Source organism: Diabrotica virgifera, chromosome 5, assembly GCF_917563875.1.
Source record: "Diabrotica virgifera virgifera chromosome 5, PGI_DIABVI_V3a".
In the NCBI taxonomy this organism is placed as follows: Eukaryota; Metazoa; Arthropoda; class Insecta; order Coleoptera; family Chrysomelidae; genus Diabrotica; species Diabrotica virgifera.
Genome location: NC_065447.1, coordinates 257,075,173 through 257,100,414, shown reverse-complemented (window position 1 = coordinate 257,100,414; position 25,242 = coordinate 257,075,173). Strand labels below are relative to the sequence as shown.

The 25,242-nt window shown below is 33.8% G+C and overlaps 1 protein-coding gene across 3 annotated transcripts in view; it reads right to left on the bottom strand.

Annotated features, from left to right (window-relative positions):
• Positions 1-10,071: 10,071 nt before the first annotated feature.
• Positions 10,072-25,242, bottom strand: part of LOC114324833 (zinc transporter ZIP3) — a 31,748-nt gene continuing 16,577 nt past the window's right edge. For 2 of the 3 annotated variants that reach the window (XM_028272709.2, XM_028272708.2), the window contains exon 2: positions 11,523-12,612. In XM_028272709.2, the coding sequence (XP_028128510.1) occupies positions 11,565-12,605 (1,041 nt within the window). In that variant the 5' untranslated portion in view covers positions 12,606-12,612 and the 3' untranslated portion in view covers positions 11,523-11,564. Of the gene's footprint in view, positions 10,318-11,522; positions 12,613-21,872; positions 22,002-25,242 lie in introns of those variants that run through there. The other variant, XM_028272707.2, reaches the window with a different exon arrangement.

Genomic DNA, 25,242 nt, shown 5'->3' with positions numbered 1-25,242 from the left:
AATGATGGTAAAATACTTGACAACAACTTGAACTGAATGACAGAACTATTCAAAAACTCAATTACTACTACCACTTGAAGTGTCAACTTCCTGTTTAATACATTATCTTAGGATCCAAAACTTACGAGACATTTCGGAAGATTTCTATTTTCTAGAGACGTCTAGAACATTCTAGATATTTAATACTTCTTCATTTTCGTCAATAGACTTTTTTGATATAAAATACATCTTATGGAACTGTCGTAAAAATATGATTAAAATACCAATTGGTGAAAGGTAATAAAGAATATCACTAGTTAGTTTCTCGTAAAGCCAAAAAACGTTGACGAAAATGGATAAATTTTTCTAGAAACTTTTAGAAGAGACAAAAATACTAAAGCAAAACAAGTTGGAAAAAACAGTACCTACTGGATAAATATCAAAACCTTGTGGCAACACTGCAAATATTTGAGGACAAAAAGGATTATATAATTTGGGCTTAACCAGAAAACTCAAAAGGACTAATTCCTTTGACATAGTTAGGTGTCCCGTGTTAGATACAAATGCAGAATATAGGTACTGCTTAAAAGTTTACACGTTATGTTTTACATAAAATAAGGGGATACTATTGAGCAAACAATGGACAACAGGGAGATGCACTTTCACCTTAGCTCTGGAAAACATAATCAGAAGTGCAAGAATCGAAAAACCGACTAAGTACAGTATTTCATCGAGAAAGACCAAACTTATTGTTCTTAAATAACATAACATCGTTCCGATTGTGACCGCATTGTCTGTAATACAGTCGTATTGTTCGCTTCCGTTCTGTAATCGTGCTTCAGATAGGTTTGTGTTTGCGTTTTTTTTTTTGTCTACATAATGGCAAAAAACGTAAAAATGTTGTAGTGACAATGGAAAAGAAACTAGAAGCATTAGTTAGGATTGATAAAGGCGAATATTAAAAACAATTGCAGCATCATGTGGTGTCGGTACATGTACAGTATTGGATTGGAAGAAAAATAGAACTAAAATTGAAGAATTTTGTTTCAAAATGATAACATGTGTACTGTGCATATATATTTCATGTTATTTCAATTATAACTGAGTTTATCTGTAAGTATACCGTATTTTATTAATTTTTACCATATTCTCCGGCTAACCCGGATTTTCGATAACTCGGATCGGCCGTGGTCCCGATTAATGCGAGTTATCGGGGTCCCACTGTAGTTTAAAATTTTAAATGGATCTGCTGGTTAGACTAGAATACGCTGATATATGGAATCGACCTATGGATAAGCAGTACAGCAAGAGATGGGGCTTAAATATCATCAGGTCCAACTACTTCATGTCTCATTAATTCTTAAGTGCTTAAGGTGGCTTAAGTAACCTCCTATTAACCCAGGAAAAATTAAATCCACTCACCGAAGACCATTCAAGGAATTGACCGGCAGCTTTCTCGATCAATTTGCGTCTTTGAGGACAATGACTTTTAAAGATGATAAAAAAATCCGTGTTTAATATATAAATAGATACAATTAGCCCATAAAACTTTATTTCAGGAAATTTAGTAAGTAAATGTAACAATGATAAAAGATAACAGAAATTACTCGTAATTGTTGTTTTTACCATGTATCAAGGTGTCTGGAAAATTATCATCTATAAATACACCTTTCATATATTTAATATACGCTGTGTAGTAGCATTAACAGTGTTATCAAAATATTTACAATATCTATCTATAGGTAGAGTCTAGTTGTTATTGTTTATAATATATTGAATCATTCTGGCAGATAATGAACTTAAAAAGGTTAGAAAAAGAAACCATAGAACTGTTCACAGTTTATTTCGTTTAGAACTATCTGATTACACTGGTCATACTCTGGGCTAATTTTAGCAAAATACAAGGAAAAGTTATTTACCAGCAATTTTATTGCTGGAGTCGAATCTTATGAGTATGTATTATTAATATAGGTATTCAAAGTCCGCAGATAGTGTGCTACTTTTTTTATAAACAAAATGATGGCGCCCGAAAATCGTGTTTTTTTCAATTTTTGCTCTGTAACTCCAAAGATTTTAAAAATTTACCCCAAAAACACTTCAATAAAAATTCATCGTAATTAAATTCTCCATACAGACGTGTTTTTCCCGATTTACTTTGACGAAAATTTTCCCCGGAAAATGCGGGTTTTTCCAACAAAATCTTTAATTTTCAACTAAAATTTTAGATAAGTAATTGTTTATCAATAATTAAATAACTTGGTAATATAAAAGCTCTTTTCGTATAGAGTATAGATTATAATTCCAGAAGCTGATGGAAATTGAATGATCCAATTGAAAAATTTACAGTCGCTATAATAACCACAATAATTATGATACATACGAATAACTATGATTTGGGTATAAAAGACACTGTACCTATATAATGCACTTTACAGAATTGAAATTGGACTATTTAAGCGGCCTCAGGAATATTTTAAAATAATAAACAATTTTTTGGCTTATAAACAAATAGAATATCTCGGGAAATATTAAATTAAATTAAAATATGAAAACGGTATTGGAAAAAAAAAGCGTCAGGACACTTCTTTTAAAAGAAAAAACGTTTAATCGTAATGAGTGGTTGCTGAGACACAACCGGTCAAATTTGAACGGCATTTACGGAAAAGATATAAGCAACAGGATCATAATTTTCGAGCCATCACCTTTTTATTTTTTTCCTCTTTCTCTACACCAATTTTCATATCTTTAAAGTACTCATAACATATTTATTATAATAAAAACTATCGGTATACGGTAAAAAAATGCATTTTCTCGGCTTCCGAGCAATTTTATTCATTCTTTTTTTGTTCCCAAGTAACCCCAATAGGGCCATATATCTAACACATTATTAAATGTCAAATTTGTTTTTGTTTTGTTATAATAGATTACAGTATATATATATATATATATATATATATATATATATATATATATATATATATATATATATATATATATATATATATATGCTTTCTGTTGTTTTCCGGGTTTGACTCCGCGTTGAATAATTTTGGTTTTGATAAAAACCATTATTTTGACGACGTTTCGGCAAGATCTCACTTGCCATTGTCAAGTCAGGTAGTTCCGCTTCTCGCTGCTGCTTGAAGTAAACTGAATTTTTACTCACGATACCGTCGCTTATGTAGTTGATCCTGATGCTGCTTGCCCTGCGCGAACTCTGGCTCTTGTTATTGGTCCGGTGTAGGTTGCAGTCGTCGGCGGGATGTTACGCGTGGATGTTGCGGCCTGATTTATTTTGGTCTTTTTCTTCAATACCGTTTTCCAAGTTGTAGGAAGCCGTTGCGCATCATCTCTTTGGTTTAAGCCGTTGGGATTTCTTTCAATTTCTATCGATTCTCTGATTTCCCGTTTTCTTTTTATTTCGATGTTAGCTAACATCGTTGTTTGGTTCAGGTTTATTGTGTGTCCTGTATTTGCGACATGTTGAGCCAGGGATGACGTGGTTTCTCCCCTTTCGATAGCATTTCGGTGTTCTTCTCGTCTTACCTGGATTCTTCGGTTGGTCTGTCCAATGTACGACTTTCCACAATCCCCACACGGAATCTCGTATACACCTTGGCTTTCTAACGATATTTTGGTCTTTGGTGTTGGTAAAATAGTTGAGATCTTTCTGTCCGTATTAAATATCGTTTCTATGTTGTGTTTTCTCAGCACTCTCCCTATTTTCTCTGTCGTACCCTTCACATATGGCAGAATGGTTTTGCCGATCGGCTTATTGTCTTCTGTAGGGTCCTTATCTCTTCTTCGAGCATTTTGAGCTTTTTCGATGTTGTATGTTGAGAAGCCGTTTTTTCTTAACGCTGTTTTTACGTTATGCATTTCTTCATTTTGATGTTCTTGGTCTGTCAGTCTTTCGGATCTTGTAATCAAGGTTTTGATGACTGAATGCAATTGTGCAGGATGGTGGTGTGAAGCAGCATTTAGATATCTATCGGTATGTGTCGGTTTCCGATACACTGTATGGCCTATGTGTCCGTCTTGTTTCTTTATTATTAACACATCTAAGAATGGAATTTGATCGTTTTCTTCCAGTTCCATGGTAAACTGAATTTTATGGTGGATATTGTTGATGTGTTCTAAAAAAGCCTTTAGTTTTTCTTCTCCGTGGGTCCAGATAATAAAAGTGTCATCCACGTATCTAAGCCACAGTTTGGGTTTGTATTCAGCTGTTTCTATTGCCCGCTGTTCTATTTCCTTCATAAACAAGTTCGCTATTACTGGTGACAGTGGAGAACCCATCGGTGCTCCCTCAATTTGTTTATATCTTTGTTCCTTATAGATGAAATAAGTGTTATTTAAACAGTGTTTGGTTAGGTTTAGTGTATCCGGTGATATTGGATACTTTTTGCTTATGATGTCCAGTGATTCATCTACAGGAACATTCGTGAAAAGTGAGACAACATCGAAGCTGACTAGCAAATGTCCCGGCTCAAGAGTCACACCTTTTATACGCTCGAAGAAGTGGCTCGCGTTCTTGACGTAAGAATCCGCTTCTTCCGCGTATGGTTGCAGCTGTTGGGCCAGAAATTTCGCCAGCGGTTGTAAGGGAGATCCGATGGAACTCACAATTGGTCGCAGTGGTAATCCTGCCTTGTGTACCTTGGGTAGGCCGTAAAATTTTGGGCATCTAGATGACTTCTCTCTAGGTATGAGATGGACCTGTTGTTCTTTATTGATATTTGAGGCTTTGATCTTGGCTTTTGTTATTTTCTCTAGATAGGTTGTCGGGTCTGACGAGATGCTTTGATATGTTGTATCATTTAAGATGTCGTTTATTTTTGTTTCGTAGTCTTGAATATTCATCACTACCGTAGCGTTGCCTTTGTCAGCTGGAAGCACGATGATTTCTTTGTTGTTCTTCAAATTATGTAAGGCTTCTTTCTCTTCCCGTGTTAAATTTCTTTTTGGTGGTTTAGCTGTTCTTAATATTTTTGATACGTCTTGGCGTATGATCTCGGCTGTTTCTGCTGGGAGATTAGTAATTGTAGTCTCTACCTCAGTAATGATGTTTTCTACGGGAATGTATGTAGGTGCAACAGCAAAATTGAAACCTTTTGCAAGAACACTATTCGTGGCTTCATCCAGTGTCAGATTTGAAAAGTTATATACTAAATTGTTTGTTTCTATTTGTGGATTTTCTTTCTTTTTTGCAAATCATCATCATAAGCAAAAAGTATCCAATATCACCGGATACACTAAACCTAACCAAACACTGTTTAAATAACACTTATTTCATCTATAAGGAACAAAGATATAAACAAATTGAGGGAGCACCGATGGGTTCTCCACTGTCACCAGTAATAGCGAACTTGTTTATGAAGGAAATAGAACAGCGGGCAATAGAAACAGCTGAATACAAACCCAAACTGTGGCTTAGATACGTGGATGACACTTTTATTATCTGGACCCACGGAGAAGAAAAACTAAAGGCTTTTTTAGAACACATCAACAATATCCACCATAAAATTCAGTTTACCATGGAACTGGAAGAAAACGATCAAATTCCATTCTTAGATGTGTTAATAATAAAGAAACAAGACGGACACATAGGCCATACAGTGTATCGGAAACCGACACATACCGATAGATATCTAAATGCTGCTTCACACCACCATCCTGCACAATTGCATTCAGTCATCAAAACCTTGATTACAAGATCCGAAAGACTGACAGACCAAGAACATCAAAATGAAGAAATGCATAACGTAAAAACAGCGTTAAGAAAAAACGGCTTCTCAACATACAACATCGAAAAAGCTCAAAATGCTCGAAGAAGAGATAAGGACCCTACAGAAGACAATAAGCCGATCGGCAAAACCATTCTGCCATATGTGAAGGGTACGACAGAGAAAATAGGGAGAGTGCTGAGAAAACACAACATAGAAACGATATTTAATACGGACAGAAAGATCTCAACTATTTTACCAACACCAAAGACCAAAATATCGTTAGAAAGCCAAGGTGTATACGAGATTCCGTGTGGGGATTGTGGAAAGTCGTACATTGGACAGACCAACCGAAGAATCCAGGTAAGACGAGAAGAACACCGAAATGCTATCGAAAGGGGAGAAACCACGTCATCCCTGGCTCAACATGTCGCAAATACAGGACACACAATAAACCTGAACCAAACAACGATGTTAGCTAACATCGAAATAAAAAGAAAACGGGAAATCAGAGAATCGATAGAAATTGAAAGAAATCCCAACGGCTTAAACCAAAGAGATGATGCGCAACGGCTTCCTACAACTTGGAAAACGGTATTGAAGAAAAAGACCAAAATAAATCAGGCCGCAACATCCACGCGTAACATCCCGCCGACGACTGCAACCTACACCGGACCAATAACAAGAGCCAGAGTTCGCGCAGGGCAAGCAGCATCAGGATCAACTACATAAGCGACGGTATCGTGAGTAAAAATTCAGTTTACTTCAAGCAGCAGCGAGAAGCGGAACTACCTGACTTGACAATGGCAAGTGAGATCTTGCCGAAACGTCGTCAAAATAATGGTTTTTATCAAAACCAAAATTATTCAACGCGGAGTCAAACCCGGAAAACAACAGAAAGCACATATAGCTCCCGCGGAAACTTCAAGTGTAACATATATATATATATATATATATATATATATATATATATATATATATATATATATATATATATATATATATATGCAAAATAATATACGGGAAATAAATATTCTCACCCTCGTCTGTGCTGCCATCTTGAGAACGTTTTCGCTGTCTACAGCTCATCAGTCAAGCTCTCAGAACAGACGAAGATGTAGAATATTCCTTCCGTATACCCGCGGCCGTAAGACAGCCATGCAGTCCTTATGGGACTAGCGCAATCTGAGTTAGCTAGAAGCAACCTACCTTGCTCGTTTCGGTACGAAACCGATCTGTGCTTCCACTTTGAAGCCACTAGATGTCACCTCGTATTTATTTAAAAATACCTACGGCGTCAAACAAGCAGGAAATAATCGCAACTTTCTACTTTTCAAAAGTATGAAAATAATATGCAAAATAATATACGGGAAATAAATATTCTCACCCTCGTCTGTGCTGCCATCTTGAGAACGTTTTCGCTGTCTACAGCTCATCAGTCAAGCTCTCAGAACAGACGAAGGAATATTCTACATCTTCGTCTGTTCTGAGAGCTTGACTGATGAGCTGTAGACAGCGAAAACGTTCTCAAGATGGCAGCACAGACGAGGGTGAGAATATTTATTTCCCGTATATTATTTTGCATATTATTTTCATACTTTTGAAAAGTAGAAAGTTGCGATTATTTCCTGCTTGTTTGACGCCGTAGGTATTTTTAAATAAATACGAGGTGACATCTAGTGGCTTCAAAGTGGAAGCACAGATCGGTTTCGTACCGAAACGAGCAAGGTAGGTTGCTTCTAGCTAACTCAGATTGCGCTAGTCCCATAAGGACTGCATGGCTGTCTTACGGCCGCGGGTATACGGAAGGAATATTCTACATCTTCGTCTGTTCTGAGAGCTTGACTGATGAGCTGTAGACAGCGAAAACGTTCTCAAGATGGCAGCACAGACGAGGGTGAGAATATTTATTTCCCGTATATTATTTTGCATATTATTTTCATACTTTTGAAAAGTAGAAAGTTGCGATTATTTCCTGCTTGTTTGACGCCGTAGGTATTTTTAAATAAATACGAGGTGACATCTAGTGGCTTCAAAGTGGAAGCACAGATCGGTTTCGTACCGAAACGAGCAAGGTAGGTTGCTTCTAGCTAGCTAACTCATATATATATATATATATATATATATATATATATATATATATATATATATATATATATATATATATATATATATATATATATATATATATATATTATACAGCTGAGGAAACTTGCGGGAAAGCAAAAATAGCAAAAAATACTAACATGAGGAGAACGGAATGGTGAACGGAAGAAATACGAGAGAAAATAAAGAACAAAAAAGACAAATGGAAGAGATACCTAAGCACAAAACATCCGGAAGATTACGAGGTATATAAAGAAAAAAAGGAAAGAGGTTAAAATAGCGGTGAAAGCAGGAAAGGAGAGGTCATGCGAGAGATTTGAACAGAAAGTGACAAAAAATTATAGGGAAAACCAAAAACTCTTCTACGGCGCATTAAAACAACTCAGACAAAAGAAAGAGCACACGATGCCGAATATAAAAGACAGGAATGGAAACGTACTAACAGAAGAAAAACAAATAATGGAAAGATGGAGAGAACATTTCAAACAGCTAACTCATGCAGACACGGACAACATAGGGGAGATACAAGAAAGAAATGAAGAACAAGTGGAATCCATAACAAGAGAAGAATTATAGAAAGCAATAGAAAGAGTAAAATTGGGCAATGCACCAGGTATGGATCATATCACTCCGGAAATGATAAAATTCATGGGGACAGAGGGAATCGATAGCATGAAAGAACTAATGGATGATATCATAAATAGAGCAGAATTACCAAAGGACTGGAAGAAAGACATTATATTACCAATACACAAAAAGGGAGACAAGAGAAACTGTACTAATTACTGAGGTATCACCATATCAAGTATCGCTGGGAAGGTATTCGCAAGAATAATAGAGACAAGAATAAAAGCCCAAATAGAAACAACTATGGAAGACACACAAGTGTGGATTCAGGAAGGACAGAAGCACGCAAGACCTAATATTCACATTAAGACAAGTAAGTGAGAAGGTAATCAAGAAAAATAGATAGATACATAATATCTGCTTCATTGACCTGGAAAAGGCGTTTGACAGAATCCGAAGAAAGGACGTATGGAAGACACAAAAGAAAGGGGAGTCGACAGACACATAATAGAAGTAATAAAGGATAGGTAAAAAATAATACAAATACAGTAAAAACCGATAACGAGGAATCCAGAGAATTTACTACAAGTCAAGGCGTCAAACAGGGATGCGTGCTGAGTCCACTGTTATTGTCAGTGGAACTGGATGAAGCGATAAAGAAATCCAAGAGAAGAATGAGAAAACTAACGTTAGGATACTGGCAAATGAAACGGACTCAACTATCGGAGCTACTATTTGCAGACGACATGGTATTGATAGCAGAAAACAGAGAAGACTTACAGAACAATCTTGAAATGCTAGAAGAAGAACTATCAAACATAAATATGAAAATTAATACAGAGAAAACAAAAACCAATAGAGTCCAATAGAATTGGACGGGAAACAACTAGAACAAGTGGAATATTTTAAATACCTAGGAGTAATAATCGAATCAATAAACAAGACATGGAAATAAAAGAGAGAATGGGACGAACAGGAAGCTTATTTAACGCTACGAAAACAACATTTTTGTGGAAAAAAGAGATACCGGAGAAAGTAAAAACGGCAGTCGTTAAATCAGTAGTTAGCCCAAAAATCATGTATAGCAGCGAGACATGGACATTGACGGGGAGACAAAAATCTAGAGTCAATGCTATGGAAATGAGGTTCCTGAGGAAAATAGCAAACAGAAAGAGGACAGACAAAATACGAAACGAAACAATTAGACAAAACCTAAAACTAGAACCAATCAATGAAAAAATAGTGGAGGGACAACTTAGATGGTTCGGGCACGTGTGTAAAATGTTGAACGAGAGGCTTACAAAACGAGTGTTCGAAACGAGAGTGCAGGGGAAAAACAAAAGAGGAAGACCAAGAGTTATATGTGGGTAGATGAAATCAGGAAAGAAGTCGAGAAGAAGGGATTGACATTGGAAAGTGCAAGAAACCTAACGCAAGATCGGAAGAATGTAGATTACAATGCCAAATTCAACTCTACCAGCCTTACACCTAAAGGTAGAAAGGCTTAGGACTAAGTAAGTAAGTAATATATTAGTCTATTTGGTCTCTGATGATTCTCTCTTATTGATTTGCTGGTGACTTCCACGTGTTTTGTCAACTCTTTGGCAGTTTTTACTTCTTTTACGGCCACATAACACATAACGCCACATAAAAAGGATTCAGGTAACTATTCCAATTTACAAATAAAACCAAATAATTTGTCATCTTTTTATTTTTACAAAAACTAATAATACACCTTAAACGTCTATCATGGTTATACCAAACATAATCAAAAATCCGAGAACTATAGCCCCGAATTGTTTAAGTCCATCTCTTTTATCACCCTGTAGAATCTCAAAAAAGACCACGTACATCAAAGTCCCTGACGCTAAACCTTGTAATATCACAGATACTAATGTAGTTGAGGAGCTGTCATTTTCGCTGACCAATATTCCAATACCTATTCCAGCTGGACTCACAACAGCAAACATAAATACATAATAATTGATGGATTCGACCATTACTTGATGGAAGTTCATTTTATCTAACAATAAAACACTGAAAACGTTTGTTTTCTATACTTCCACAAAATTTATTATAACTAAGTGACTAACTAAGTGATTATAACTAAGTGACCGCCGAAACAGCTGTAGTCACTTAGTTATAATAAATTTTGTGGAAGTATAGAATACAAACGTTTTCAGTGTTTTATTGTTAGATAATTACATAAACAATCACTAGATACGTTTTTAAACCCGATGTTACTAGTTCTACACCGATGCAAAAGGCGATCACTAACTTATGCGAAGCTACTGTCCCAAACATATACCACATTGTACTAGGCGAGCTTTCTAAGCCGACAGCTAGACCTTCAAAGAGTTCGTGTACTGAAAGAGCTAACACCACTAGTAGTACTCTTAGTATAGCGACTATTGAGCCTCCACCATGGACAGGTGTATGCGAATGATGACCATGGACCTTCTGATGGAAATACTTCGTTTTAAAGAAAAACCCAAATCCACATTAACTGGTTCTAGAGGTACATATCTTCATATCTGGAGGTTTCTCCTTGTATTCCAAATAAACATGGACACATTCTTCCACAAGATACATTATGAAGAATTCGATACACATCAATACTTCGGCATAGTCTATTTCAATGTTTTGCGTTACATCTAACTCCTCTAAATTTTCATGCATGGTTTCTTTGTGTGTCTCGTTGGTATCAGAATTATTTTTAAGATTAGATCTATTTTTGTCTTTATTAATAACAAATTTGTATCCCTTTCAGTATTTTGCAGAACGTAGAGAACATTCTTCTTTAACATCCATTAATCGATCATGGATTTAATTTTCCATGCGTTGTCTTATGATGAGAGAGTTTTTTAAATTTACTTCTAGATGGGTAAATCTGTTGTTGTTCGTTTTTTTATTTTCATTTTGAACCTAATTTTGGGTTGTGATCTGATCCTATGTCTGCTCTAGGATATGTTTTTGTTGATATAATTGCGTTCCTGTATTTTTTTCTAATTAATAGATACATTTGATCCTCTGGTGACATCCACGTGTTATAGTCTTCTCTTTGGGAGTTTTTACTCTTTTTACGGCCACAGAACACCATAGAAAGGATTGAGGGTAGTATTACACTTTACAAATAAATTCAAATAATTTGTCATCTTTTTATTTTTACAAAACTTATACTACAACTTAAACGTCTATCATGGTTATACCAAACATAATTAAAAATCCGAGAAGTATAGCCCCGAATTGTTTAAGTCCATCTCTTTTATCACCCTGTAGAATCTCAAAAAAGACCACGTACATCAAAGTTCCTGACGCCAAACCTTGTAATATCACAGATACTAATGTAGTTGAGGAGCTGTCATTTTCGCTGACCAATATTCCAATACCTATTCCAGCCGGACTCACAACAGCAAACATAAATACGTAAACAATCACTAGATACGTTTTTAAACCCGATGTTACTAGTTCTACACCGATGCAAAAGGCGATCACTAACTTATGCGCAGCTACTGCCCCAAACATATACCACACTGTACTAGGCGAGCTTTCTAAGCCGACAGCTAGACCTTCAAATAGTTCGTGTACTGAAAGAGCTAGTACCACTAGTAGTCCTCTTATTATAGCGACTGTTGAGCCTCCACCATGGACAGGTGTATGCGAATGACCATGGGAATGAGAGTGTCTTCCGTGGTGTTCAGCTTCTACAGCCAACTCTTGACGAATTTTCTTTATGTCAGGGATCTCTCCCCTTCTGATGGAAATACTTCGTTTTAAAGCCAAACCCAAATCCACATCAACTGGTTCTAGAGGTATCTTCATATCTGGAGGTTTCTCCTTGTATTCCAAATAAACATGGACACATTCTTCAACGAGATACATTATGAAGAACCCAATACACATCAATACTTCTGCATAGTGTATTTCGATGTTTGGAGTTAGGTCCAACTCCTCAAAGTGTTCACTTACTTCCGGCAGTAAATGAATGAAAGTGGTACACAGGAGGACACCTCCGCCCAAACCGAGTAAAAGTTTGACGTAGGAATTACTTTTGGCATCTGAGCTCCAATTGAGCCATTGGTTTAACTTGATTGGTATGTTTCCTATGATGAATGAGGCTGTGAAGAGGACGCACATAGCTGTAGCCTTAGCTAAGGTGGCATTTCCTTCAGAATCCTGATGTTCGAGATGGTCATGATGTGAATGTAGAAGAACTCGGGGAGGCATTGTTTATCTGAAAAAAAAAAAGAAGTAGTTTAACATTAAGTCTTCAAGATTTAATAACGATATATGTATAGAGAAAAAAATCAAACTCAATAGTCAATATCATATAGAGAGTGGTGGATGCCATGTTTTCGAATAGACAATGCGCAAAATTACAGTGAGATATCTTACGAAACTTATTCAGTACCTTATATACAATACAGTCAGATCAGTACCGTTGATTCTATAAAATTTCTTTTACATTTTTTTAGACAGCAACCTTAAATGGAACCTTCATATCGATTTGTTAAGTAACAAACTAGCCTCAGCTTTCAATTTAACGAAATCAATTTTAGTCCAGAAAGCCACTGCGCATCCGTTAGGAAAAATATTCTGATTCAGATTTTTGCACAATCTTACTCAAAAAGGACCCCTTTTAAAAAATTTGCATGTTGCCAGGACCAAAAGTGGGTCAAAAGTTTTTTAAACGTTTTTTTTTTTGTTTTTTCCTAAAATTATTTTTTTTGCATGGAACAAAGTTTTTTTAGGTTTTTTGAATCATTCCAAACAGAAAAGGTCTTTAGTGACTTTTCTCTAAAGTTGATAGTTTTTGACATATAAGCGATTAAAAATTGAAAAATTGCGAAATTGACCATTTTTAACCTTTAAAAATTATATGAAAAACTTAAAATTTGAATGTTGCCAAGGTAGGTAGATATTCTTTAAACATCGATTGATAAAATCCCGAAGAGTTTTTTGCAATACAGTATTCAAAACTCCTTCGTTTTTTAATGTCTAATCACGCGTGCGCGACACTATTTTTCACCGTTGCATGTGTATATTATGTACACAGTATACAGTATGGTGCAAATGAAAGGAATAAATTCGTTAATACGCAAACCGGCGACTTTAAGGAAAAAACCTGAAACAGGTCGATTTTTATTTTTAAGGTATGATATTGTGGCATATATGGTATACTAGTGACGTCATCCATCTGGGCGTGATGACGTAATCGATGATTTTTTTTAAATGAGAATAGGGGTTGTGTGGTAGCTCATTTGAAAGGCTCCTCAATTCTCTATTCAGTAATGTATACATGTACATAATTATTTATACAGGGTGTCCAAAAAATTTTTATTAAATTAAATTATTTGACAAAAAAAGAAGTAGAAGGACACCCTGTATAAATACTTATATAAATGTTTATATTACTGAATGGAGAATTGACCAACCTTTCAAATGAGCTAGCACACGACCCCTATTCTCATTTTAAAAAATCATCGATTACGTCATCACGCCCAGATGGATCACGTCACTAGTATACCATATATGCCACAATATCATAACTTAAAAATAAAAATCGACCTGTTTCGGGATTTTTCCTTAAAGTCGCCGGTTTACGAAATAACGAATTTATTCCTTTCATTTGCACCATACTGTCATGTCGGTGGAAAATAGTGTCGCGCACGCTTGATTAGCAATTAAAAAACAAAGGAGTTTTGAATATTGTATTGCAAAAAACTCTTCGGGATTTCATCAGTCGATGTTTAAAGAATATCTACCTACCTTGGCAACATTCAAATTTTCAGTTTGTCACATAGTTTTTGAGGGTTAAAAATGGCCAATTTCGCAATTTTTCAATTTTAATCGCTTATATGTCAAAAACTATCAACTTTAGAGAAATGTCACTGAAGACCTTTTCTGTTTGGAATGATCCAAAAAACCTAAAAAAACTTCGTTCCATGCAAAAAAAAATAATTTTAGGAAAAAAAGCAAAAAAAAAGTTTAAAAAATGTTTGACCCACTTTTGGTCCTGGCAACATGCAAATTTGTTAAAAGGGGTCCTTTTTGAGTAAGATTGTGCAAAAAATCCGAATCGGAATATTTTTCCTAGCAGATACGCAATGGCTTTCTGGACTATTTAGCATCTTCTAAAATAGCATATTTTTCTTTCTTCGAGTCTCATTTTCGATATTGAGGTTCTTGCACAGCCACAGCTGCCCAATCAGATGATATTTTTAAATTACAAAAAAGAGCCATAAGGTATCTGTTTGGTCTCAGAAAAACAACACGCCAGAAGAACAAACTAGAAACGTTGGATAAACAGAATAACAGAGTAGAGCCCGATAGGAAGAAAGAAGTGGTACAGGCCTCGAAGATCTTTCAGAGATGAAGTAGACGAATCAATGGATAGAAGAAATCTACAGGAAGAGGACTGGCAAACAGAAACAACTGGAGAGGACGGTTGAGTAAAGAAATATAGTGAAAACTGAATAGTATACCTCGATGTTCCGAATAACATATTTCTTTGGATTTCTGAGAACATATATTATGAGTAACTAATCATCACTGGGTATGTTAACAATTATTAAATTCTCAAGTTTATTTTCTAAAAAAATACAAGTGGAAACAAGTAATTTATTCATCTATTATTTTTTTGTTTTCAGGCGTAATACCACTTATAAAGTTAATCTCTAAGTATATATCAGGTGATTTTTTAGATTTACTTAATATCCAAATACATATTATATCCAAAAAAACTTCCAAGATTAGAACGTTTATTGTTCTAGAGGTGCTTCCCCTCCTCTACGAATTATTTACTTTTTATCTTGTATGAATAGGATTTGCCACAACTTTCATGAATGTATAGATATCTACTATAATTGCATCATATACAATTGAGTCCGCGAGTCTTTACCCGTGCGTCATCATTTAAAGCATACGAAATAAGTCGGAAATTTACTGAACGCAACGGCAAATGGATATTATTCCGATTACGGGTTATTATAAAATTTGATGTTATCAAATAAATAGAATGTCAAATTTAAGTATTGCTTTAAAATTTTGGTGCATCCTTACAGCTACATTTGAAGTAGCTTAATAAATTATTTTATTCTCATTGATTAATAAATAAATAAACAATTTATAAAACAATTCAATAACATATTTTCTTTTTGTTATTTTATTCACTTTGGCGGAACCTTAAACACAAGCATTCAACTGTGTCAACAATGGGGTTAGTTTTGTACGTCGTCAAAATTTATCTTAAAATAACATAAACTTATCACAAAATTTCTAACTTCAATATAAAATTAGTTGTGAAAACAACTGTTTGTATACTATAAAAAAACTTCAAAATGCAAAAACTCGACAAAATAGAAGCAAAAAATTCAACAAACTGACAGCCACAAAAGTAAACAAAGCAATACGTCAGAAATTGTACTTAAAATATGTGAAGATATCCCCAATCGTCTTTCTTTGTACCTAAAATAACATGTGTTTTTACTTAAATAACAGGCGGCAGCTGGTTTGTCATTAATTTCATGCGTGCAAGAGAATGATGCTAAATAAAAAGTATATGTGTTTTATCTCACCAGGTATTAATGACGCATGGGTAAAGACTCGCGGACTCAACTGTACGTACGAGTAAATGATGATATCAAAAATTTAATTTGCATGATACCTATTAGTTCATGTGGTGAGACCGCTCCCGTCTGGAAAAATTTCTGATTCGTTTTTTTTGTGGATTCCTATTAAAAAATGTCCCCTTTAAACAAATCTGAAGGGTGCCGGGCGGAATTTTTGGGCAGAAATTGTTTAAACAATTTTTTTAAACAAGTACAAAAGATCACGTTTTTTTGCTCTGGAACATATATTTGTAGGTTTTTTGGGTTATTTTAAACAAGAAAGGTATCTTGCACTTTTTCGTAAAAATTGATAGTTTTCGAGTTATAGGCGATATAAATTCTGAAAAATGCGAAAATACGCATTTTCGAGGCTTAAAAACTCATATTTAAATTAGTATTTTTGAGGTTGCCAGATACTCAAATTGAAGATTAAACATTCAGCTTCAAGATTCTGAAGAGTGATCGCGTCTAACCTTAATTTATACCGTTGTTTTTTAATTGTTAAATATGCGTGTTTATCCGATTTTTTTGCCGGTGCGGCGAGCTCTATTTCAAAAATTTCCTATTTTCCTCTTAAAAATATTTTTTTAGATTGTTTGGGATATTCTAAATAAAATAAGTTGCTTGTCATTTTTCTCAAAAGTTAATAGTTTTAAAGTTATAAGCGATTTAAAATCCGAAAAATGCCAAAAAACGCATTTTACGAATTTTAAATCGCTTATAACTTTAAAACTATTAACGTCTGAGAAAAATGTCAAGAAACTTATTTTATTTAGAATATCCCAAAGAATCTAGAAAAAATATTTTTCGGAGGAAATAAGGAGATTTTTTAAATAGAGCTCGTCGCACCGGCAAAAAAATCGGATAAACATGCATATTTAACAATTAAAAAACAACGGTATAAATTAAGGTTAGACGCGATCACTCTTCAGAATCTTGAAGCTGAATGTTTAATCTTCAATTTGAGTATCTGGCAACCTCAAAAATACTAACTTAAATATGAGTTTTTAAGCCTCGAAAATGCGTATTTTCGCATTTTTCAGATTTTAAATCGCCTATAACTCGAAAACTATCAATTTTTAAGAAAAAATACAAGATACCTTTCTTGTTTAGAATAACCCAAAAAACCTAAAAATCTATGTTCCAGAGCAAAAAAGCGTGATCTTTTGTATTTGTTTAAAAAAATTGTTTAAACAATTTCTGCCCAAAAATTCCGCCCGGCACCCTTCAGATTTGTTTAAAGGGAATATTTTTGAATAGGAATCCACAAAGAAACCGAATCAGAAATTTTTCCAGACGGGAGCGGTCTCACCACATGGACTATATACATTACTTAGGTGATGCAATATCTATAAAGATTTGATGAATATTTAATATCGTGATTTAATGAAACTTTGGGTTTAAGCTCTGTTGACCGTCTTCTTCAAAGTCTACCCTATGCGGAACTGCGCTTTTGCTCTGGGGGTGAAAACAACCCCATCTAAGGGATGAAAATTTTTTAATCAAAATAACTATGGAAATCGATAGAGTGACCAATTCTGAGTAAATTTTGTTCTATAACTTTTTTTTTTGGAAAATCGACACTTTCCAAGTTAATAGCGATTGAAACTATGCATTTTTCATTGAAAAAACTTACGTTTTATAACCGTTTTCATGAATAACTTAAAAAAATTTAATTTTATAGAAAAATCATTAATATCAAAATTGTGGCTGGTAAAAAAAGAAAGAAATTCGCGTCAGAAAGACCTATTTAAACCCAATAACGACTAAGTTATTGCTCTTTAAAGGATGGTTATTTTCGAATAACCTAATGGAGAACCTTCAATCTCAAATAAATCGAATGTTGTGCAATTTTTTGTGAAAACTTAAGAGACGTCTTTTAAAGTTCATTAAAAAATATTTCATATAAGCTCCGACAAAAGTTTTTTGCATAAGATTTATGACGAAAATAAAGCCGCTCTCTGCTTTTTTCTTTTTCAATACACTCTTAATAGAAATGAATAGCCTGCCACTTGAAGTTAACTTTATTTAGATATAATTGATACGATCCATGTGATTCGGCCGGTTTGGAATGCTTAGTTAAGAAAAAATAGTTGATTAAATCGAAAATGACATTATTCTAATTCTAAGAAAAAGTACATTTTTCTTAAATAAACCTAAAAGTATTTATGATATAAAAACACTTTTTCATATTATGAATACTTTTAGATTTATTTAAGAAAATGCACTTTTTTTTAATTTTAAAAATGTCATTTTCGATTTAATCAACTATTTTTTCTAAACTAAGCATTCCAAATCGGTCAAATCACATGGATCGTATGAACTATACCTAAATAAAGTTAATTTCAAGTGGGAAGCTATTCATTTCTATTAGGATTGTAACGACGAGGGTTTAATTTTTATACTTCAAAAAGAAAAAAAAAACAGAGAGCGACTTTATTTTCGTCATAAGTCAGTCAGTTCTTACGTAAAAAAACTTTTATCGAAGTTTGTTTAAAAGGCTTTTTAATGGACTTTAAAATATGTCTCTTGAGTTTTCCCAAAAAATTGCACCACATTCGAGTTATTTGAGATTATAGTAGGTTCTCTATTTCGATGTTCTTCGAAAATATCCATACTTTAAAGAGCAATAACTCAGTCGTTATTAAGTTTACGTAAGTCTTTGAGACGCGAATCTCTTAATTTTGTTTTGAGTGTTTTTTTTTATAAAATTAAATTTTTTTCAGTTATTCATGAAAAACGGTTATAAAACGTGAGTTTTTTAATGAAAAATGGATAGTTTAAATCGCTAATGACTTGGAAAGTATCAACTTCGCAAAAAAAATTATAGAATAAAATTTACTCAGAATTGGTCAGCCTATCGCCTTCCATGGTTATTTTGATTGAAGAAATTTTCATCCCCTAGATGAGGTCGTTTTCACCCTCCAGGGCAAAAGCGCAGTTCGGCGTAGGGTAGATTTTGACAAAGGTTATAATTACTACCTAAATCCAAATTTTCAAGGAAATCGACCTTGGTTCAAAAAAAATTCCACGAGAAAATGGCTGTTGACTGGACTAATCGGGAAAAACGAGGGTCTCAGTAGGTGCTAAACGTTATGGCTTAAAAATATCAGAGACTGGACCGGCCTTGATTTAACATCTTTGTTTAGAGACGCATTCGACAGATACTAGCCTGCGCTAAAGGAGACAGCACCAAAAACCAAAAGAAGAAGATGTGTATTGTTATGATCTACCTTTTATTACTTTTATATCAATTAGTCTTTATTTGATTACTCCAATTAATTATTTAATCAATTATCCAGTTGTCGCAAATCATACAAAAAAAATTAAGAAAAATCTCAGGGTGCCTTTTTATGATACAAAAAAATATCTAAATTATCTTATGTTATACTTATCTTCTCTCGTGGTTTCAGTATCTCTTAGTTGGTTCTTATCGGAAGAAAAATAGGAAAGGGAAATAAATAGAAATATAAAATAAGCATACAGAAATATATTTTATTTTCAAAATCAATACTCTAAAAATCGATCAATTAAAACCTGTGGACATAGCTGTCCGAATGAAATTTTTACCACTTAAATTTATTCTAGTTCAAATAAAAATTTATCGGTTTGTTCCCGATGACTTTGATAAAACAAGCTAAACAAACAAATTTAGGTATTCGCAAAATTACTTATACTTCCTATTTAATTTTTGAAATATTGGAATCTTAATTCATATGCTTTTACTCAAAATTTTAGTTTCCGAACATAAAAATATCTTTCACATAAATTGACTGACCTTTTGCTTCACTCACAATGATGTCTCCTCTTGACCCAAACAGCTCTCCCTTGTTGACTATGTTAGGCTACCCATCAAAGCCCTCTCCGTTCTCAAGCTTCAATCCAGCAGCATACCAGCACTAATTCTCCAAAAAACAACGAGCCAGGCCTCTTTTAGCCAGTACTCGATTCAAACAACTCCAAAATTCTCTCCTCTCCTTCTCACAATAATACAGAATCAAAGAGGTATTTCTTCTCAATTTGATCTGTCTCTCGTTCCACTTTTCAGCTCCACTCTCCACTATCAAACAACCACTGGTATGGTATGTTAAACAGTAAATGGTTAAGTTCAATTAGTTACCACTATAAACAGCCCGGATTAACCGATAATAGTATAAAAGGCCCGGTTTCAGGTAAAATTTATTTTAGGCTTCATTAAGGGAGTACCGTCTAGTCAGTGTTAATTGCAAAAGACCAACTCTGTCTACCTCGGTGGCTTATCGCTCCGGGTGGGTCTTAACAATGGGCCAGGTCAGATAAATTTAATAATATTTACGACCGCACTAATTGAATTCAAACCATTTACTGTTGAACAAACCATACTTGCTTTTTAACTATCCACGAAAACATTGACTGCTCTTCCGCGATGCCAATCACATAATAATCCCTCTTTCCAAAACTATCTGAAAATTCAACCTTCTCTCCTTCCCATTCCAAATTGCCAAACCAATCAGAGACATTTCTTCTTCCCCATTCTTTTTTTCATTCGAAAAACCCACGCCGTCTTTCAAAAATATTCCTACCATCATAATAATTACTTTCGGGAAATTATACAAAATTTACTCGGGGTTAAACAAAAAGAGATTAAAATTCCAAACTTTCCTTTACATTATTTTCTAAGATAACATTACCTGTGGCTTCTGCCTCGTGCATAACAAAGCACCGTTATAATCTCCAAATACCCTGAACAATTATTGTCTATTCATATCACTTTCTTTCCTAATGTGTCTTATTTTTCAGGGAAAAACTCATTAACGATAACCTACTTCTTAAAAACCACTTATAATAAATGGTTACAAATCAATATATAGGGTGTATCAAATTTATGTGCCCGCGTTCTATTAAAATTAATAATGTTTTTTATTCTATCTTTGATTGATAAATTGATACACAATAGTATGTAGGTAAATAGGGAGAAGTGTATTTTTGAAGTGTGTAAAATAAATAATTCCTAGCTGAGCGCTTTCGGCTTACAAAGCCATCTTCAGAGCTATGGTCAAAAGGTTCAAAATACCACTATGAAGAGAGATGGATCCCATGTATGATATAAAATACTTCTAGTTCTTATGCACTTTTTTATTTGATGGAAAAAAATCTTGTCTGACTGTTGAAAAAATGCTCAACTTTGCTGTTGTTTTTATTAGGTCGGAAAAGTTAAAACATCTATTACAAGCACAAAGGACTTTCACACGAAAAATTACATTACATATAACGAATATTTGATCATGGTAAGGTCAAGAAACCTTACCATCTGAAGTCTACGGTGTCAGCATGCAGAAATCTAAGTCCTTTGTGCTTGTAATAGATGTTTTAACTTTTCCGACCTAATAAAAACAACAGCAAAGTTGAGCATTTCTTCAACAGTCAGACAAGGTTTTTTCCATCAAATAAAAAACTGCATAAGAACTAGAAGTATTTTATATCATACATGGGATCCATCTCTTTTCATAGTGGTATTTTGAACCTTTTGACCATAGCTCTGAAGATGGCTTTGTAAGCCGAAAGCGCTCAACTAGGAATTATTTATTTTACACACTTCAAAAATACACTACTCCCTGTTTACCTGTTGTCATAAGTGTGTACAAAACTATTTCAGTCTTTAGACATGTTTGTACCTAATTAAAAAATTTTAAACTCCGTCTTAATTTTTAATAAATATAACAATAAAGTAAAATAATATCTACTAATAAAAATTGTTGTTTCATACAATATAAATCTCAACAATGATAAATAAAAATAAATAGACGTGAAATTGATTGATCAACTTTTAAACGTCCAAAATACAATGCAACCAAAAATTTTTTAGTGTAATTTATCAAGATAAGCATTTCTATAAAAAACTTACTTGTCTACAGCATTTCTCTCATGCGATAAAGAACACACCAACCTTATAGGTTGATATCTGTCACAAAAAACAATGTCCACAATTACATTGTATGAGTACCTACTTCATATTCTTATATAGCTCCAGATAACCACAATCATTTTATACAAGAGATAAAGGCAGGTGGTTTATAAATATGGATTCTGCGAGAATTGTCTTGTACTTTCTTATTCAACAAAAAATCACGATATTCGTACAGAAATAACTATTTTTAAATTATGAATGGGTTGCAAATGTGAGTCCATTTCAAATGGGTTGTACAAATAAAATTCAGACCTACTCACAATCTGTTTTATTGAGTCAAAAGCACGGTTTCAGACACTACAATTTACTGTTCATCTTTAGGTTTTCGGTAAAGGTCCACTCAAAATGATGCTGGTTCGAGGAATATAGTAGACTAAGTAGACAACACCATAATATCAATGAGGCCATGAGAGCCAGAGTGGCCTAACTGATTTTAACATTACTTTACATAATCAAAGAAAATGATCAGAAGATAACGTTGTCCGATTGTTTTAGTAGTTTTTGTTGACCAAGAATCATTATTTGTCAACATACAATTACTAAAACAATCGGACATTGATAGCTTCTGACCATTTTCTTTGATAATCAACTTTTATAAGGAAATAAGCCACAATTTTACCAAAAAAAGATTTTATTAACTTTAATTTTATTAATTTTAGTAGTATTTTGTATTTTGACAACGAAACCCGATTTGGGCTTCGAAACGTTAATAAAATCTTTTTTGGTAAAATTGTGGCTTATTTCCCATTATAAATAGTTGATTATAATAATGCCACAAGGAAACAGCTTCAGAACAACATTTTCTTTGATTAGACTGGTAAACACACAGTTTGCTGCCGGAAATTTTTTTACTGTTTCTAGGTAATTTGGGTCTGCTGAATCCAAAAATGCCACCAGATTTGTTCCATCAGATCGTTTTCAAAAAATACGACAACAGATCACATTTCTAACATATAGGGTAATTTAACGCAGCACCACCTACATATGTAGTGCTGCTACCCATGAAATAAACCAAATACGAATAAAAAGTAAAATATTTATTGTACAATAATGTACTTACAAAAATCATCACACATATCTGCCAAAAAAACTTCACTTTTCATCTAACCTAACCGACAGCGTCGCAACACAAATGTGTTATTCGGTGTCACCTAAAAACTTCCTTTTATATGATTTTCTTGCAATGGCTTTAAAAGGACGGTCCCTTTGAAGACTCCAGCAGTAATCCGCCATCATGTGATAGCCCCATCTCCCTGATACCCCTCTTCCATCGTTTTGATATACAGTCGAACCCGCTTATTGGAATAGCCTTTGTACCAGGCAAAAATATTCTTATAACCGGGATATTCTAATAACCGATCATTGGTGGCTATTCGAAATAAGTGTACCGAATATACGTAATAATATTATTTACATACTATGCCAATGTGTAGTTTTACATACTATGCCAATATGTAGTTTTACATAATATGCCAATATGTACACCTGTATCATATATGTATCATATATGTACACCTACATAATCAGTATATGTAAATGGTTTTAGGTCTTTTTACGTCAATAATACAGTAGTGTAACTACTACCTACCTATCTATGTATGTGTTAAATATCAAACTACATTATAATATTATGTATGTGAAAGAATACAGTAGCAGTAGGTAATTAATATAAAATGTATGCAATATGTAGATGTAAATATTTTCTTATTAAAATGCATATAACAAAATTACTTATTTTTTCTTGAGAAATTATCGGTAATTATAGCTTTTTGTTGTTAATCCCTGTGGTCATCCTTAATCCATTGGTTGAATGGAACTTTTATTGGCGGCAAGAAATGGATGAATTCTGGCTTTTAACAAAGCCATAATTGACATCTTGCAAACAAGTAGGTAAATACTCTCTGGGTGAATTCTAAATAAACTGCTTAATAACTGCTTTCCATACAATTTTATAGTAGGCAACAGTGCCTTTGTGTAGAAAAATAAAAATTACTTTATGACTCATGCATTTGTCGGCTAAAAATCGAATTGGTACTCGTAACAAAGTAATAAATATTTATTACCCTAATAATATCTAATCCAGCACTACAGGCCCTTGACGAATGACCATAATAACCAAACATAATTTAAATTTTTAGTAAATTGTAAAAAAAAATAGTCGTTGACCTGCAAAATATGCTAATAAGCGGTATTATCTAATTAGAACCTATTCCAATAAAAGGATAAATTTATTAAGGAGTAAATGGAAACGTTTCGGGAACTTGAATTTATATTTCATAAACCGGGATATTCCTATAACAGGGATTCTAATAAGCGGGTTCGACTGTATTGGTGAAGATTTTCTGGGAAACGGTCTAAGTGGCTGTGGAGGTAATGAATTTTAATACTCTTATGACAACCGTGTTTGTTAAAATTGTTGAGCTTTTATTCCACTCTAATGCCCAATTGGTACAGGGGCGGCCCGTCGGGGTAGGCAAGGTAGGCGCCGCCTACCCTCTTTCTTCAAATGTAGTACAATAATATAAATTATTAATATAAATTACTTATTTCAAAATTGTAATTTATAAATTTTGACACAATATCTACAATAAAATAGCAAAAATTATCCAAATTATTTTTAAAAATATCCAAAAAATTTTCTCCGTAGTTATAATTATTGTACGCTCCTTGTAGTATCAGTAGTACTGTATAGATTCTATATTCTCCTTGGTCAGGCACTCGGGAACGTAGCCTGAAATATAACGACGCCAACACCGAATTGACGTGCGATCTCTCTCTGTTTACGACCGTTAGCGACCCTGTTAGCGACCGTATTCTACGATTTTGAACGGGCGGATAGGCACAGAGTCTTATAGCCGGACCTACAAAATTTTATCAGTGGCTTCTCTTGTGTCCTGTGAAACTGTTTTAAAATAATTGTTTTTTGATTTTGGCTGCTATTAGTAGGTTAAGTATTGAATAAAACTAGGTAGGACAATTTAAATTTGTTTATGAAAACTGAATAATGTGTTATTAGATTATATAGATAATTAAAAATTTAAAGAGAGGTTAATTGTTAACTTATCAATTTATTCGAATAGTAAATTATTATTTGATACATAAATGAAATAAGTAATATTTGACGTTGCTGAAACGTAGGTGTGTTAGTTTTATTGGTGGAAAAACTTTAGTCATCGAATATGAATATTTTAAACGATGTAATATGCAGTTCGATCGAGACGCTTTTTCAAGGCGCCAAAATCAAGAAAGATTAGTAATTATTTCAATGGGCCGGCCTTTACAAAATTTAACAATTTTATCCACAGAT